General features: G+C 42.7%; 1 protein-coding gene across 1 annotated transcript in view; it reads left to right on the forward strand.

Moving 5' to 3' along the window:
* LOC310930557 (A-type voltage-gated potassium channel KCND2-like) overlaps positions 1 to 16436 on the forward strand; it is a gene marked incomplete at both ends in the record, with an annotated part of 38141 nt that extends 21705 nt beyond the window's left edge. Inside the window, 5 exons of the mRNA XM_083893585.1 lie at positions 11084 to 11246; positions 11717 to 11815; positions 12774 to 12872; positions 13941 to 14161; positions 16259 to 16436. Of these exons, the coding sequence (XP_083749711.1) occupies positions 11084 to 11246; positions 11717 to 11815; positions 12774 to 12872; positions 13941 to 14161; positions 16259 to 16436 (760 nt within the window). The remainder of the gene's footprint in view (positions 1 to 11083; positions 11247 to 11716; positions 11816 to 12773; positions 12873 to 13940; positions 14162 to 16258) is intronic.
* Between the last annotated feature and the right edge of the window lie 1563 nt (positions 16437 to 17999).

Below are 17999 nucleotides of genomic sequence, written 5' to 3' on the forward strand. Positions count from 1 at the left end.
TTCAAGGGCAGACATCCCACAAAGCAATTGCCTCGCCATCAGCCAGGACTGGGGGAAAAAAAAAAAGTAGAGTAGAAATGAAAAAACGCTTAAATATAACAACCCCCTGGGATAGTGGGAGGGAGAGAGGGTGTGCTGTAGTGTGATTAAAATGAATAACCTTCATTCAGCCACAACTGTTAACACTACTACATTTGAATGTGCTCTCCGTGGTGGAGCCGGAGTCTTCTGAGTGTTAACACCATTTTTCATCGGGCGGCTCATCCTCTCCGATGACAAATGTATAAATAGTGGGAGTTATGTCATTAAGGACACATACGTTCTCTCACACGGCCGTGGTCAGTTCAATTCAGGCTTCAGAGGCCCCTGCTGAGGAAGCAGACAAAGCAATAAACCTGGTAATGACTGACAGATTGTGTGGACGTAAGACCAGTTTCCATTGGTCAAAATGTCTCTTTGGTCGTGCAGTTGTCGTTCCACCAATGGAAACTGAGTTATTATTTTTTGTGTCATTTTTTTTTTTTTTGATTTGACAGGAGAAGTCTCATGGAGTGGAATGGAAAAAAGTAATGATGTCCCAGTGCGCATGCAGTAGTGTGGTGCAGATGGGGAAATGGTGGATGTGGCTGCAGCAGCAGCAGCAGCAGCAGCAGCAGCAGCAGCAGCAGCAGCAGCAGCAGCAGCAGCAGCAGCAGCAGCAGCAGCAGCAGCAGCAGCAGCAGCAGCAGCTCTACTCTGCCCTAGGGGCCAGTCAGCAGCTGCTCTGAGAGATGCAGCTCTTCTCAGTACTTCCCACATGCAGGTTCTCGTTGGTTCCTGGTACTCACTGACTCACTGACTCCCTGTTATCTGGGCTCACTCCTGTCACCAGTCTGGCAGCTGTCCAAACTCTCTGAGAGAGCGCTGAGTACATTTTTATGCTTCACCACTCTTCTCTGTTTCATCCTAACCTCCACTTTTCCCTCCACTTTCACCATCAGATTTCAAAGTAGTCCTTTGAACTTTGATTTTTTTTTTTGATTTTTTTTTTTAACAGTTGGAATTTGTACCTGGATGTCTGTATCAAAGATGCATTGGAATTTTAAAGACTTCTATCTGTAGTACGGCAAACAGTCAGTTTCATTTCTGTGTTAACCCTTTAAGGTACTACTCAACCATTTGGTCGACCACACTTTAAGTCACTATATCTCATTGAAAAATGCATCAAGCTGATCTCACTAACACTTAAAGCGGACCTAGACCTGAAGTTCCAATTAACGCTGTTTTTTAGTGTGTATCTGCTTCATTATCTTGTTTACGAAGCCCTGAAGTTTAGCAACAAACAGTTCAGCCACTGCTGAGAACGCTGTGTATTTTTAAACATTGTTAAAAAAACCATGTTTTGATAATGAGTAGCAGTGCATCCACCGTTCCAGAGGGGGGAGCTGCGCTTCTGAGAGCGGGTGTGCTGAATATGTCATTTCCGGGGTATTGGCCAATCATAAGACAGTTGGTAAGGCTCTACGCTGGCTGGCCAATCACAACACACTCTGTCTTCTGGGGGTGAAATTTATGTCTGAAATATCGCGGCTCAGGACAGCGTCAGAAAAGACAGATTTCTATCGGCTCGTTTACAGCAACTAGGAGGTTTTTGACCATAAAAACAAATTAATGTATGTAAGTGGACCTCCATAACTAACATATATGTGCAACAGGACCACTCTATGGGAGCTTTAATGTGACTTGTTCTGTATGTTGTCCTTTATGAATTATGAATTAAACCAGGTTTATTATGAACAGACGTCTCAACCATTTGGTAGAGGCATGTATCTGAAATACTGTAGGGTCTAATTTCACATTATTGTTATCTTAAATAAATATAATAAAATAATAAAAAATGCTTTTTGCTTTTTTCTTGGTGCATACCTTAAAGGGTTAAGTACAGTATCTTCCTGCAAAGCTGTGTACGTGCAGCTTTATATTCACAAGACACAAACAAGAAAACAAAGGGTTGCAGCTGTTTTGTGTAAAAAGCTGATGTAGACAATTTAAAGTTACAACTCAAACAGAATTTAGAAGTTTTCTGGTGTTGTGCTGGAGGAAAATCAATCTTTTAGCCCCGAGCTGAATTATCCTGCGACTTTTTCTTTCTTTCCAATTTTCAGAAATATATTTGCTCGTAATGGGGATTACTCTGTCACTTTGCTTTTTAAAATCCTCTTTATGTAACATTAATCTTTCCAGACTGCAGATTTTTGCCCATACAATTAATCAGTAAATCATGCAAATTTGTTCTTGACCTTGGGAACAGAGAACATTTATAAAACATTCCTTAAATCAGGTCCACTTATTAGCTCTTTAGACTTTTTTTTTTTTTTGTATTGCGATCAAAGTCTTTGTCAAGAGTTTGCTCGGCTGTCATGAAGATTAATCTACCGACATGTGAGCTCCGTGCTTTTGATATTAAAACATTTGACAATCATTACTCAATGATGGAATTAGCTAATCTTTGGATTTTGGTCAATCTTCCCTTCAGGTCTGGAAATGATGATGGACATTTGAAATTACTTTTTGGATTTACACTTGCAGGGCCGCTTCAATTTAACATACAAAATAATTTCATAAAAAAACATTAAATAGCTCTTTATGCGTGTAAATTTAAAAAAAAAAAAAAAAAAAAAAAAAAAAATATATATATATATACAGGCCTGAATGGTGAAATACTACCAAGACTACACATTCACTGAGATTAAAATCTGTGTGGTGAAACTGTCATTAAAAAGCAGATTTCTGGATACTGCAGCCGATGAATGCACACGCTGCAAACTCTGAGTTAAGGGCCCAGTTGGTGAAGCGAGCTGATATCCAGCGGCTGCTCTGTGTGGAATCGCACATCAAAGTTAATCTTGCACCGTCTGCTCCGGCGCCGCAGAGCACTAATCTGCTGTCAGTGTGATGAGGTTCCTGGACCAGTTCCCTCTGCAACATACAGGCAAAAATCCACAGTACCTTTTCACGTTCTTTCCTCCTCTGTGTCACCTGACCACACATCAAATCTCAGGGGCTCCCTTTGAAATCTCATCTGGTCAATACCATTATTTCTAATGTCCAGTGTGGTTCAGTAAAAGGCCACTTTCGTATGCTGTCTCTTCTCTATCGTGTGCATTTTATATGTTTCATTGACTTGAATCGCACATTGCCAAATGCAGTTGAAAGCAAAACAATGGAACTACCAGGGAGGTCTCAATCCAGAAGTTAGAAAAAAGAAAAAGTATTGGATCTGAGCCAAGCTGCTCATTTTAAAACTGATTGTAGATGGGCCGTCCCCTCACCCCATCACCTCACCTCTCTAGCGCTGTATCACACACACACACACACACGTTTGCACAGCTATGCTTCTCACAGCCTGTTCTTCTTTCTCCCTGAACGTCTTCAATACGGAATATTCTTTATTTAACTGACAATTACCGTTTGCACTGTGCCGCTCTGTTATGTTGTCAAATAAAAGTCAAGGCTCAACAAGCGTATCAGGACATCCCTAACAACTACGACCAACAGCTCTAATACTTGCGTTATTACTGCTCTAATTCCGCAATGTGTCTCTAATTTTTCCACAATTAACCAGAAACTCAGACCTTCGCGTGCCAGAAGAGAGGTGACTCGATTGCTTGATCTAAGCGTTTTGGTGTTCAAGAGAATTCCACCACACTCTCGCCCGTGTGCAGATTAACCAATTATGAATGAGTTAATTACCATAATCGCTTGAGTGTGTGATGGTTTCATTTTTGTTATCAACTTTCCTCATAATCCATGACTCTGGCACCCGTTCGCATGCACTTCCAAAGCCTCTTTCACGTTCCTTTGCCCTTCTAATTCAGAACCACGTAGCGGCGTAATTGCATTATCAAAGCTATTGTACTGACATTGTGGGGATATATTTTTAGCTCCTGGCTTTTTTTAAACTAATGTGGGGAGGATGGGAAGAAATCAAAACGTGCGTCAAACTTTAAACAATGTTTGAGTCGTTCACGGACTGAAGACCTCCCACTGACACGCGCAAATTACTGCTCTCACATTGGTGTGTTTTGTGGGATAGCATGCTATTTTATAGGTCCATGTGTATACTTAAGTGTCACGAAATGTACATTAGTACAGAACAGCCATTCATCTGGTAATTAAAGGAAATTGCCACAAGGCATCGGTTGTAATCATGACGACGAGGAGCTCAAGTCGAGGTGACTTAGCATATAAGAGCAGTGAAATGGAGTACTTTTTTTTTTTTTGCATAGAACAGCAGTTGTTTCTCAAGAGTCAGCAGGTGTAGGACTGAGGGGAGTGAAGAAGAGAAGAAAAGAGAAATGTCAAGCAGGGCTGCGCCAGTACTGCATGATAATAGAAAAGGAGGAGAACAAGAAAAAGAATGAAGCATTTCATCTCCAACTCAGTGAGAGGCAGCGAGTCAAGGCGGAGGAAGGATGAGTCAAAGTCAGAATTGGAAGAGCAATTGAGAGGAAAAAGATTTTTATCCTCCTTTACTCTTAAGAAGATCTCCCAAATGAGAGGGCACGCATGATAATGTCAAAGCCGTGGTGATAACTAGCTGTGCCTGCTTTTGCAGGGTGAGGGTTAAGCTGGGATTTGGAGGGCGATGGGAATACATGTTTGATATGCCAGTGAGTGAGTGAGAGAGAGCTGAGGTGCATTTGCCAGAGCCATACATGCGGCTCTATTCTATATGGTTTAACTGTGTCTGCATAGCTAAATGAGGTTTAATTTCACCGTCCTTTAATGGCTGTGTGAAGCTCCAGAGATTCCTGGATGAACGTTCAGCTGGAGGTTCAAAGTCACACTGACACTGTTGCACTGCAAAGTCTTAGTTTACACTGTATTAACAGTGACTGGCGTTGTGCCATGCATCTAATGTGTGTGTTTTTTTTTTTTGAACTTCACCTTTTGCTCTACCCCGTTGCCTTTCAACAAATCTGCAGAGATTAGATCTCGGTTGGATTGTGGGAAGCATAAAAAGTGATCTCTCACATCTGCCCCACACTCCATCTTACTGCATTTCAACATGCAGTCAGCACAATGCAGCCTGTTTTTTTTTTTTCCCCCCAGAGTTGGTGATGTTCACCTATCTCAAAGTTGTCCTTCCCTGAAGCTATTGTTCACAGTCTCTCATACCGAAGCTCTCTGTGTTTTCTGCCACACGCATTACACCAGGCAGTGCGGTCCGCTGACTGCCTCCTATCTCCGCTTTCCAATCTCCCCATTATGTTGTGTAGTTCTGCCAGGGCTTTCCTCCTCTCCCTTATCACCTGCAGGGAAAGTCGAGCGGGCTAATCCCGCAGCGCCTCTGGGAATCCCTCATCTATAATGATGTATATCTGAGGGATAGCATCGGGGCATAGTCCTATCAGCCCACACACTCATAATCCCATCAGTCTTTTGGTGTCCAAACCCGGGAGAGGCAGCATTTTGGGTGTTGCGCTCCCGGGGCCAACAGACAGTGAAGCAGTGCACAACATCAGGAATGATACGTGGTGTTTAGGGATCATGTCGGAGATCATGTTCATTTATTGTGTTTCTGATTCTGAAGGCTGCTGGTATATATATATATATATATATATATATATATATATATATCCCAGAGGGTTGCAGTGCAGCAGTATACGTATACCACAGTCCTGCCACTGCATTGAAAAATTCTTGCAGGGTGTGTGAGCCGCCAGTGAAGCCGTCTGTCTCGTTGGCATGAAAGGAAAATGTGTTTTTTGCTCTTTTTTCACAGTCTGTTCACAGTCAAGTGGATGTGGACCAGATAATGTTTTACCTTATTCAACCAACCATCACTCGCACCTCTTGATCTTTAAATGCAGCAATCTCTGTTTTGCTGCATTTCTTCTTCTATTTTTTCTTTTTTTTTTTTTCAGTCGTGTTGTTTTGATTCACAAAGCCCAGTGGCACAGAAAAGAATGATCATGTGGCCCCTTCTTGTTTTTATGAACTAAATTTTTTATGGGGGCTCTTAATATGACACAACCACCCTCAAGACCTCTCCTGCAGTAATCTATAAATCTTGTGGTCTTCACTCCAGGAAATGCATATCTTCTTGTCACTCATATTAGTATGCCTCCATGACATGCAGGCAGTATAATCCATTTTCTTGAGATTTTAAATTCGTAGTTGTATGGGCATGATTGAGTTCAAGAGGAAAATTACATTTTTTGTGGCACATCTATTATTTAACTGTCAGCAAGGATGAATACTGTGTTCTCTCAGCCTTGTGGAGAAGCTACAGAGGATCGTATTGTCGAGGAGCATCGCTCCATTTGCTCCTTGTCAGGGCTTGTAAAAAAACGCAGCCTTCCTCTCGGTTGGTCAGTGTAAGGCTTCATTGCTTATGTCAAATCCCTACCTAGATAGGATTTCAATGCTGTGTCCACTCTGACGATCTCTGATCCTTTTTGCGAAAGCTTTACATTGCCACATCAGACCCGACCCTGAGGTGTCGCAAATCCTGAAATAGTGTCTGAAACTTCTCAACCTTTCCACTGTCTTGGTGTCCCTGCACACGCAATGACCTAATTTACGTTTTTTTGGTCTCACAAGGAGCCACTTGGCTAGCACTGTTCCCTGTTATGTCCTGGTCAGGGCCTTTTTGTGTGGAGTTTGCATGTTCTCGACATGTGTACATGGGTTTCTGGTCTCCAGTTTCCTCCCACATGTCCCGAAAACATGTATAGGTTAATTGAACACTCTAAATCGCCCATAGATGTAAGTGAATGGTTGTTCACCTTGCGATAAACTGCCGACCTGTCCAAGGGTACATGTCAGTTGGGATTGGCACCAGCAGCCGAAAGGATAAAGCGGTAAACGAATGGTCTCACAGGTTTGAAGGGATTGTCTAAGCTGAAGAACGGCGAAACTGAACTAGTGAATTACCTCTGGAAGCTCTGATGGTGGAGCTTTGTGCAGTATGAGGGGATGTTTAGTGAAGGTCAAACAGAAACCACAGAATTATCAAAGTCAGAGAAGGTTGGAAATTTAACAAAAAAGTCATCTTTTTTTAAAATATAAATAAAAAAATTGTATTTCTGTTTGACATTTAAAACAGGGTTGACCTTGACGTGCTTGTTCGGTGAATGTCTTGTTTGAGTATCTTAATGAGCATCTGGTTGTTAAGTTTGCTGTGACTCAGTTGGATGTCATTGAGTCCAGTGGCTGTGAAGTTAAACCAGTCTCATGGAACAAGTTGAGACTGGAAAAGTATTTCAGATTCAGATTATTATTATTAATATTCAGATTGCACGCCCATCAGTAATTATGGCCATGAAACAACGCCCGATTCTCGATTCGAATCAGCTGATGAGTCAAAATGCTTTAATTTATTAATCAAGTTAGTTTCATTCCGTTGCTTCTCGCGAAAGAATTAAAAGTAAATCAAAGGGTGCTTTGATGAAATAGAGATTTAATATCCGTCTCACGATGCATTTAGAAGAAGGGGCACCTTGCAGCCTGACAGCTTCGGGACCTTTATCACAGGGACTTTTTCTTCATATGAACACCTTGACCTTGATCACTCATGTCAGTGGAATTGAACACTGTGAGAACAATTTTGAGCATCAGTCTTTCTGCTTTTGTTCATGCGTTTTGTGTTGGAGGCTCAGCTGCAACAGAGCAGGTCAAATTCATGGTAAAAACCAGGAAGAGGACACTTGAGGTGCCCATGACAGAGGTGCCAGAGGATGATTGGATTTTTACCACTGTTGACGAAAGCCCGCTCTGTAGATCTGCCACAATCCTTCTAGGATTCTAATTGCCAGTCTAATGTGTTAGTGATAATCTCAATGTGAGAAAGTGAGCTGGCTGCACAACAGGACTTACTTAAAACCGACAAGATTAAATCAGAAACTTCAGCCTGTTTTTTATTTTTAAAGTGTGAGTATTGTAAACTTCCAGACGCTTAAGTATGATTTCCCCGGTCACAATGAAAGATTAGATTTGTAAAGATGTATTCTCATTTAACTTAAAAACAAAGATTTCATTTAGTTTTGATTTTTTTAGAAGAAAAAAAAGAAGGGCAGTTCATTATTCTCTCTTACTCGATTGCGAGACGGGCGAAGGCTCCTGACCTTCTGGAAGACAGTGAAGGAACAGCATTTATTTTAGGTAGAAAAACAATGGTTTGTGTAGATCTCAGACTAAAGGCCTTTTTCATGTTTACACACACACACACACACACACACACACACACACACACACACACACACACACACACACACACACACACACACACACACACACACACACACACACACACACACACACACACACACACGACAGGCTGCGTCCTCCTGTGTGTCATAGGTGTGTCCATGTTTTTTGGACTCGGCGCCTTGCTGTGGAGCGATGAGGTCACGTACAGAAATGTGTTTCTCGACACCTCCTGATGGAATGCTGCACTGCTTCTAAGGTCAGCTGCACACGCTCTGTCACACGGATGGATGCAGGGGATGCGATAATGTTTTGATTCGTCATTTGTGTTTTTACAAATCTGTTGGTAACAATCTTTTTCCCCTTTCGGAAATTCAAACACTCCTTATTTTGACCAATCGTCCAATGCCTGAGGCAAAGCCCCACTTTCTTTCTTTCTCTCCATCTCTTTCTCCTTCTCTCTCTCTCTCACACTACGCCGGGCTTCATCTGCAATGCTGTCATCTCACTGTAGGACAATTCTACAGGATGCGCTGTTTTTTAAGAGTAGCGAGAATGTGAGCACAGTATGGTTTCAGGTGGGTGGAACTGGAGAATTGATACTCAGTCATTCCGACACCCCTCTTTCCCCTCTGCAGGGCAGATAAGGATCTGGCCATCCATCTTTGCGTCTCACCCATGTCAGCACGGGGTTGCAAACGTGGGTACCTGGTAGTCAGAGACAACAAAGAACAAAGCAGGAACATTACTTTAATCTCTTGCCGCTGTTAATTCCTACCTCTGCCATCATCCACGAGCGCAGAGCTCTGTGTATCTCTGCTTTCCCCCATGAACAATCCATCACTGTTAGTGCTTCTCTCCAGAGTGTGCTTTCTCCCTTTCCTTTTTTTTTTTTTTTCACCTGCTTACTACCATGCTTTGCTTTTGAAAAGGCGAAGGCTGCTCAGAGAACTGCAATACGTTGTATTCCACAGTTGACTGTTCATACTTATTGTCACATCCAGCAGCATCTCACCACTCGTCACATTGCAGTAAAACTTCACTTTATGCGAAGCAACACTGTCCTGTATTATTTATATACATGCATCTCTTCAGGGCTTTAAACAGTACATTTGGAATTTATAATTGACGCCTGATGTTCGATTCCGTCTGCGATTACACGGGGAAATTGCTCGACCTGCAACGAACTGTAAAACTAACGACATCTGTGTGAGATTACTCAAGTTGAAAGCAAACTGTTGTACATGAGGTCCCATCAAGCGTGATATTAAAATGTCCACTTTTACATCCTTCCGCCGAAGCTATGTAAAAAAGCCCCGGCTGTTTGGCCCCAACGTGATAGAAACCTGAGGCTAATGACTCAAGCAGACGGCCGTGGGCATTAGACAACTTCATTTATGAAATAGTCAACCTCCCATGTAGCGATACATTCACATTACCCTGCCTCACTTGAGAGAGCTGCTGTCACAGCCACTGAGCAATGCTGATGTCCCTTTCCTACCTGCATTCATCTTACTCTCAGGAAGGTAATGGTCTTCTCAGGTCATTTGCGCATTAGGGTCCGGATCATTCATCTTTTTACCCACCTGCAATCCGGTGGATTACTGGTCCTCTACTGCACAGAGCGGGGGATATTTAGCAGACAAGAAAAACTCACACGCTCTCAATCATTAATTTCCACTGTTCTTTGAATCTCCGAGCCGCCCTGGAGCCTAACAAGCAGAGTGATATTTATGAACAAGCGGGGTATCTTCACAAGATTTGTGTGTATAATTTCCAGGTTGAGTCTATTAATTGCCTTAGAGAAATCAGAGCTTGTTGCCTTCTGTTTTTCCTTTTTTTTAATTTTACGTTGTTGTATGATAATTACCCCTCTGTGTGACAATGGAATATGGTTATGTTTGTGGATAAAATGTTAAGTGGGTTCAACCTTAGTTGGAATGTATGGTCAGTGGGAGGCGTCTGCTGATGTAAAGTAAGCGAAGACAGTTTGATTTTCAGCGTTATACCTTCGAGCGCGGCCACAGACACGTCTGACTGCTTGAGAGAAGACGAGTGCATTAATCTCGTTAATGGAGATGATTCAGTCCCATCTGACACACAGAGCCATTAATCTGCTCATGCTGAATGTTGCGTGTTCAACATTTGTATGATGTCGAAACATTACTCGCGCTTAGGTACACCGTTGGATCAGTGTCGTGCACAAAAGAGCTCGTTCTTTTTCTTGTTATCTCGCAAAAAACACAGAGTTGTTTGAATGAGGTTTCAGTTTTAAAGGTCTATTATGATGAGAGCAGGAGACAAACACACACACACACACACACACACACACACACACACACACACACACACACACACACACACACACACACACACACACACACACACACACACACACACACACACACACAGCCCACAAACCTAAATGATCTCTCCAGGGTTCGCCATCACACTGTTCCCTTCCCCTTTTTGCTTGTATTCAGCGTGATACCACTGCCGCTATCTTTCCCAAGCTGTTTGGCTAACAGAGGTCACAGGGGATATGTAGCACAACGTTTGGTCACAACGTGAAGGCATTAGCCGGTGCCAGCAGGTGTGTAATTATATATATGACAGAGCCTTTTTAAAAAAGGTTCATCACGATGGCGTGAAGAAAGTAGGCCGTGAAGTGGTGACTTCAGAACAGGCCTATTTATTCCTCACCCACCTCAAATATGTGACTTACTATTTGATGTTAAGAAAAAAAAAAAGTAGTACACCAAGGCCGGTGTAAGTATTTCAAGAAAATCAAAAACAACAACTTAAGATGAAAGACGTGGCTTCTGTGAAACAAACATATTTTCCTTTTGCTCAGTGTCCTCACTCTCTGTCTGCTTCCGTGTCTTTCCAGGTACGGCGACATGGTGCCAAAAACAATCGTGGGAAAGGTGTTCGGGTCCATATGCTCGCTGAGTGGGGTGCTGGTCATCGCCTTGCCGGTCCCTGTCATCGTGTCAAACTTCAGCCGTATCTACCACCAAAGCCAGCGGGCGGAGAAAAGACGAGCCCAGAAGGTACTGACACTCCCCTCCCCTCTGCTCTCTCTCCTCCCTTTTCTGTCTATCTCTCCATATTTTGCTTCTATCTGGCCCTTTCTTCTGTCCCTGCCTTATCCACACACACACAACAGAATGACAGGGCAAACGTTATCTCCCAGAATATTAATCTTTTATTGTGCGTGCTTCTGTGAATGTGTGTATTGGTCGGGCTAAACTCGCCTGTGTGTATTTCAGTAGCGAGAAGATGTACGAGAGGGAAAGACAGTGACTGAACAAAATGCTCTTTTTATGTCAGCAGCTTTTCAACAGCAATATGTGCATTTTCCCTCTCTAAAAGTGTTTGTTAATGCAGAATTTCCCTAATCGTAGATTTAAGCACATAGCCTCTCCCTCCTAAATACTGTGGCTGCCAGAGGGAGACAGAGCCAATTGGTGTGAAAGACAGAGCGTCAGAGGCTAAAACAGAGGTCTGTTTGTTCAAACAGAAAACTCGGCTTGCTAGAATCCGTGCTGCGAAGATTCGAGGCACTAATGCCTATATGCGCTACAAACAAAATGGGCTCCTGATCGACACACTGGAGGAGGTAACGGGGCCAAGCAGCGGCTTGGGGGCTGACTGATCGGGGCCTCACTGACGCTTGCATGCCGCTCTGCTCGGGGTCCATGCTACCACACACGGGGGAAGGGGTGCTTCTCATGCTGTAACACGGGGGCTGCTGTCATTCCAGTGCTTCAGTGTGTTCGTCCTCTCTCTCTCTCTCTCTCTCTCTTACATCACACCTCTCAGCCGCAGCATTGACATGCTTTTGTCAACACTCTCTCTCTGTCCATACAGCAGGAGGGCCAGGCAGGCACACTTGCCTTCTGGTGGAGAACAGCCATTACAGTCACACTGACTCATGACCAAGCTCTGCATGTCTGTCCAACAGGGTTTGGAGGGGAAGGAGGGAACTAAAGGCTTCCTGGACAGTAGGTGGCCTATGGAGGCTGTCTGCTCAGCCTGCATCTCCTCTAAACTCTGTTTCTGATCTGCTGTGTGTGTTCCGTGTGTTATTTCTAGAGCATCCAGGTTGTCGTGCAGACTAACACAACATAATACCTTCCATCCCCGGAGCCGTGCAGAGCTTCATCAAAGCCTGTAGTGTGTTTGTGGTCCAGAATCTGTGCTGTGTTTGGTGCATTTTGTTTCGATCTGTGTCTGGTTGTGCCACTGCTGTTGCACTGAAATGAGCCCATTTCTGATTTGACTTTTCTGGTCTTTCTCATCAAATCCGTGAAAAACGAATGGCAAAACCCAGTCTATCAGTGAAATGTGTTGTACTCAGCCACTGTGTCTATGCATCTCTAAGCATCCCCATCTCACTAGGTTATCAGTTTAAAACAAATTTTTGCTGCTGTGCTACAGACGAGCATTTCAACCTTCTGCTTTTCGTACTCTCCACTACATCACCGAGCTACTAGCTGTTGCCTGAGACTGTTTATAAGCAGAGTGTGAGCCTGCTCATCTACATATTTTTTTCTCTTTACTTTGTGTGTTCCAAGGCCTCCAAGGAGGCAGGACAAGCCCTGGTGGCAAAGCCCCGCACCCCTCCTTTTGAGAGCCAGCATCATCACCTGCTGCACTGCCTGGAGAAAACAACGGTAACCATCTGCAATCTTTTTTTTTTTCTTTTTTTTCAAACTTAAAAAAAGCTTTGGTGTCCACAAAAAAAAAAAAAAAACCTTCCAGCATCTTTCCTTTTCACTACCTTGGTAACAGAACTTCCCACACTTTAAAAATGGTGACAAAAGAAACGTGCTTGTATAAATATTCCATTATTCCAGCAGTCTGTGCTGTATCGCCTGTTTCAGTGTTTTGCAAATAGAAACAGTCAAAGTATTTTTGTCCACGCACGGACTGTAGAATGCATTTCACTTGGGTTAAAAATAGCAGTAAATGGGTCAGGGGGATGCTGAGTATCCTCGCCGGCAACATGCTAAAGATAACATGACTGTGCCAGTCACCGTAACATCATTCCTTATAAACAAACTGGCAGACTTTATTTTGCACCATCTATAATTTAGAGATTTCTTTTAATGCTTGGCTGTGACTTTGAGTTTTACACTCGCAGCTCTAAACCCTGTACAGAGACAGGCGGCATATCAGTGCTCCTCCTCACAGATGATCCTCCCCAAGTCAAAGGCTTTCCCGTCATCTGGGGGAAAAGCTCCATACGGACTAGATGGAAAGTCAGAGGCAGAGCACATGTGTACATCAGCCCTCTCACGCCGTACATTATAGACGCCTCAGAGTAGAGCACGAGTGATTGAGGGTCGGTGTAAGAACGGAGGCACGATTCAAAGGATGGCACCAGGGCTCTATGTGGCGTCACTCCGCCACCTACCGGCAGAGACAGAAAAAATCCTTGGAGCCTGACCTTCAAGTCACGCTCATTTGTCACAACGATAACAGTTGTGAATGTTTTCACAGATGGCACTTAATATGGGCATCTGGACCAATATATTTCTATCCCCTTGATGATTCATTTTCCAATTATTAAACAATTTTGCTGTGGATTCTGTTCAGTCTGTTTAATCTTTATATCTTTACTCATTATTCAACAGAGCATATCATTGATGTAATAGAATGATTCATGAGCAACATTGAATCCACATTTCCACCGTTTTTTTTTTTTCTCCGTTTCCCCGTCCCCCCCCATCCATCCGCAGAATCACGAGTTTGTGGACGAGCAGACGTTTCAGGCCAACTGCATGGAGATCTCCGCGATGCACAAGTCGGGCTCCCGTTCCTCGTCGATGTCCTCGTCTCCGCATGGCCTCAGCTCGTGCTGCTCGCGACGCCACAGGAAGAAGAGCAGCTTCAGTCTGCCTAGCACAAACAACCAGGAGCTCAGCACCATACAGATAAGGGAGAGGCCTGTGGTCAACAGGTAGTTTCCCTGTTTTGCTTCATTGGTTTATTTCAAAAGTAAAATTTGAACATGTCTTGCCGACACACCCGCTGCCCGACAGAGCCACTGAAGAGCTTTAGTTAGACGAAGCAAAAAATATAACAAAATAAGAAGAAAAGAAAATACAAATAACATCATGACTCGAAGCCAGATTGAAAAGGCAAGACTTTGAATTGGATTTAAAGTCCCAACATCAGTGGTTTATAAAACAAGACGTGATCTCATAGGCGAGAGTTAAAGGGCAGCAACTATCTTTCACCCAACAAGACGGAGACTATCAGGAATTGTTGCGAAGATGAACTCAGCGACCTTGGAGCTGAATAAGAGATTGGAAGTGTTTTGAGGTGAAATGTATCTGAAGGGAATTCTGTATTTCATTGGTATCCAGTGCAATGGTTTAATGCTGCGTTCAAGAGCCCATCCAAACAAATGGGATGTGGGACTTATCCTACCTGAATTGTACTAGCTCCTACTTCAAAGCGTTCCAGCAATTGAAGTCGAATGTTAGAAAAAATGGACGATCGCGGCGCTTTAGATTTATGTTTGAAGAGGCATTTTGACTGTCAGCAATTCAGTCCACTTACATAAACAAGCAAGTCGTATATGTAAAAGCGATTCATATAACGTCATGAGTGTACTTTTACCGTAGCCCTACATATCTTCATGCTAATGGATAACAACAATGACATAATTTCATGCCATAACATGAAAAACAAGTTGTAAAAATTGCTGTGTCTAAAACAACTCTACACGCAGAAAAGTAAAGTTTATAGCCTATTCGTGTGACTCCATGGGCGGCGCCATTATTCTCCGACGTCATTTTGGTGAAGTCGGGGTAGGTCGAATAGCCCCGACTTTGCGAGTAGGAGGTCCCACTTCGAGAGGCATTCCAGTGCATTTTTTCTAGTTGGAGGTCGGATAAGTCCCACGTCCAACTGGTTTGGATGGGCTCTGGAACGCAGCATTAGAACAGGATTAATGTGTTGTCTTTTAGTTTTGCTGGTGCCAATCCCAGCTGACACAGAGCAAAAGCTGGGGGGTAGAGCCTGGACAGGTGACCAGTCCATCACAAAATATAGTGTTAGGGGTGGCAGACACACACAGCATGAACCCAAATGCACGAGACAAGACAGGAGCGAAGTTTAAGAGTTTTTGCGAGGTTGCGTCAAAAAACAAAAGGACGCACAAGGCATGAATAACAAGAACAAAAATTGTAACTGAACTGAACTTGGTCTTCAAACTAAAGTACAACTTATATCTTTTTTGACGAGAACAATGCATGAGCAGGAACAAATGTGTGGGAACATACAACGGGAGGGAGACACCTATATAGGGGAAGAGGGAACCAAGGCCAGGTGCAGGTAATAAGGAATCACATCAGGTGCAAACATTTAGGGGATCAGAAAAAACAGTGCAGATGAACAGGAAAGGGAACCCTCACCAAAATAAAACATGAAGTGACAGAAAACGTGACTCAACATTGTCATTTATTCTAAAATTATCCAACGTTGGATGTCTCCATTTCTTTATTTAGTGAAAAAAAGAGCATGTCCTTCCAGTGACAGTGGTGTGATTACTCAGGAAGACCCAGAGAAGTGTCAACACTTTTCTGTAAAGCTACTTTTCAAATCTGGAAATTACTCAAAGCATCAAGGACAGCACATCTGCGAAAGAAAGGATGCTGCTGAATGGTTGTGGGCGCATGTTTTCATCTCCATTGTATTTGGGCTTAGCTGAATTATCAGAGCTGAATATCTAAAACACACAGGGAAGGGACTCGTAAACTGCCTGAGAGACACATGCGCTTTTTGAGAGGAAATGTTATTTTATAAACTGGATGAACCCATATCCATATTGGTGATATTTACTCTTCACGCATAGGTGAAAATGACAAATCCTTCTTCATCAGATTGCTAACCATCATATGAGCCAAGATGATACACACACGTGATAGAAAAGATATGAAAGGCAGTGCAAACACGCACACACATAAAAGTATGTAGCAGGCTTTTTGTAATACATTCTCAAGGTCAGGTCTCTTGCACCTCTTTCATCCTGTGTTTGTCTTTTTTACAGCCGCTCCAGCCTGAATGCCAAACTGGATGAGACGGTGCCCCTGAAATGTAACGAACCTTTCATCACTCCCTCCATGGTCAGCCTTTCTGCCCCCGTGGTGACCTCATCAGACGGCGATGGCTCCACCACCACCACCGCATATTCTCAGAGCAACATTGTCCGAGTATCTGCCTTGTAGATGTCATGCTTATCTTATCGGCTTCCTGGTCTCGAGAAAGCACCGGATGCCGAGGAGAGGGACCACCGAGCATCAACCTGCCATAATCTAGAGGGATTATAACGTTAGCAGAGGACGGGGGGGTTTTTTTTGAAGTAGGGATCTCATCTGATGTCAAACTCTGCATGGTGTTAAAATGATGTGGACGACTGCCTTGGAGGAAAAAGTGACCAGCAGATCTTGCTGCATTAAGCACAGCAGAGCGAGGAAGTTGTCGAGAGGTTATCGTTGTTGCCTAAAAATACTGAGGGGAAAAAAAAAAACGACTTTATTTTTTGAAAATGTAATGTAGGTGTATTTGTTGTCTTCTGAGGAACCACTGTTGTTGAAAAAAGGTCATTCTTGATGACTTTTGATGGCAAAAGCACACATATTCATTTCCTGAGGGCCATATTTGTGAATATTGAAAAACAATCTATGTAAACATTTTGCTTCAGTTCCACCCAGTTAAATAGATTGGTTTTAAAAAGAAAATCCCCAATAAAGTGGTTTCCACTAGTCCCCCCTCACTGTTGTAAATTCACCAAACATAAATCCACAGGAATTAAAAACTGTTGTGAATATCATTAACTGCCTCATTACCTGGTTGATGTCATCGCTTGATGAGTAAAATATACTACGCATCCTGACATGTTTGTGAAATGTGCAAGTGAAAGTCGAAAAATGACAAAAATCTGTGTTAGCTTACATATTTTGACACGTGGAAGCCATTGTCATCGATTAACAAACGATACTGAGAAAAATACAGGGTAAAAAAAAAATATTAGTTAGGTTACAAGGTAGAAGTGTAATTGAATGTTCTTTGCAACACTTAACTAATACTAACCCTAACGTGGTCGTATAGTGTTGACCTGGGAAACCGTACGAGAGAGGGTTGAACATTAGTTCCACTCCCAAAATTACCATAACTGAAAAATGACTTGGTAGATTTCACTGTGTAAAGTGGCCATTTTGTACATTTTTCATATTGTAAATATCTCAGATAGAACTTTATCGACTGCATTTGGAGTTGGTTCCTCCTTATTTCTAGATTTAGTTGACAGTTGTTGGCACAATATTTCTGTCTGTTAACTGGTTGAATTAAGGATTTGCATGCTGTCATTGCAGAAATCTGTTTTATTTAAGTATGTCTCTCTTTTTTCTTGTTGGAGGTTTGTCAGTTTAAAAAAAAAAAAAAAAAAAAAAAAAAAAAAGATTAAAGGAAGGAAACACAATGAGGCTGAAATGTAAATTCTGCAACACTTTTACTTTTTAATGGAATACCAATCTTGTCATGGCGGGGGGGTGTGCACATATGAAGGAAAAACGGACGGACGGAATAATCACACATTGTGCATTTGGTGGAGTTGATAGAATAAATACTGTAGCTCTACACAAACATCTGTTACACGACCCATGTCTTTTTTTGCAAAGTAAAACACAATTAGGTCGATTTCATAATCCTCTCCTTTTTTTTTTCTCCCCCCCCCCCCTTGATTGCTCAAAGAACAGACAAGATAATAATTAAGTGCTGCTGGAGGACAT

This window comes from Microchirus variegatus, assembly GCF_963457635.1.
Source record: "Microchirus variegatus genome assembly, chromosome: 8".
Taxonomy (NCBI): Eukaryota; Metazoa; Chordata; class Actinopteri; order Pleuronectiformes; family Soleidae; genus Microchirus; species Microchirus variegatus.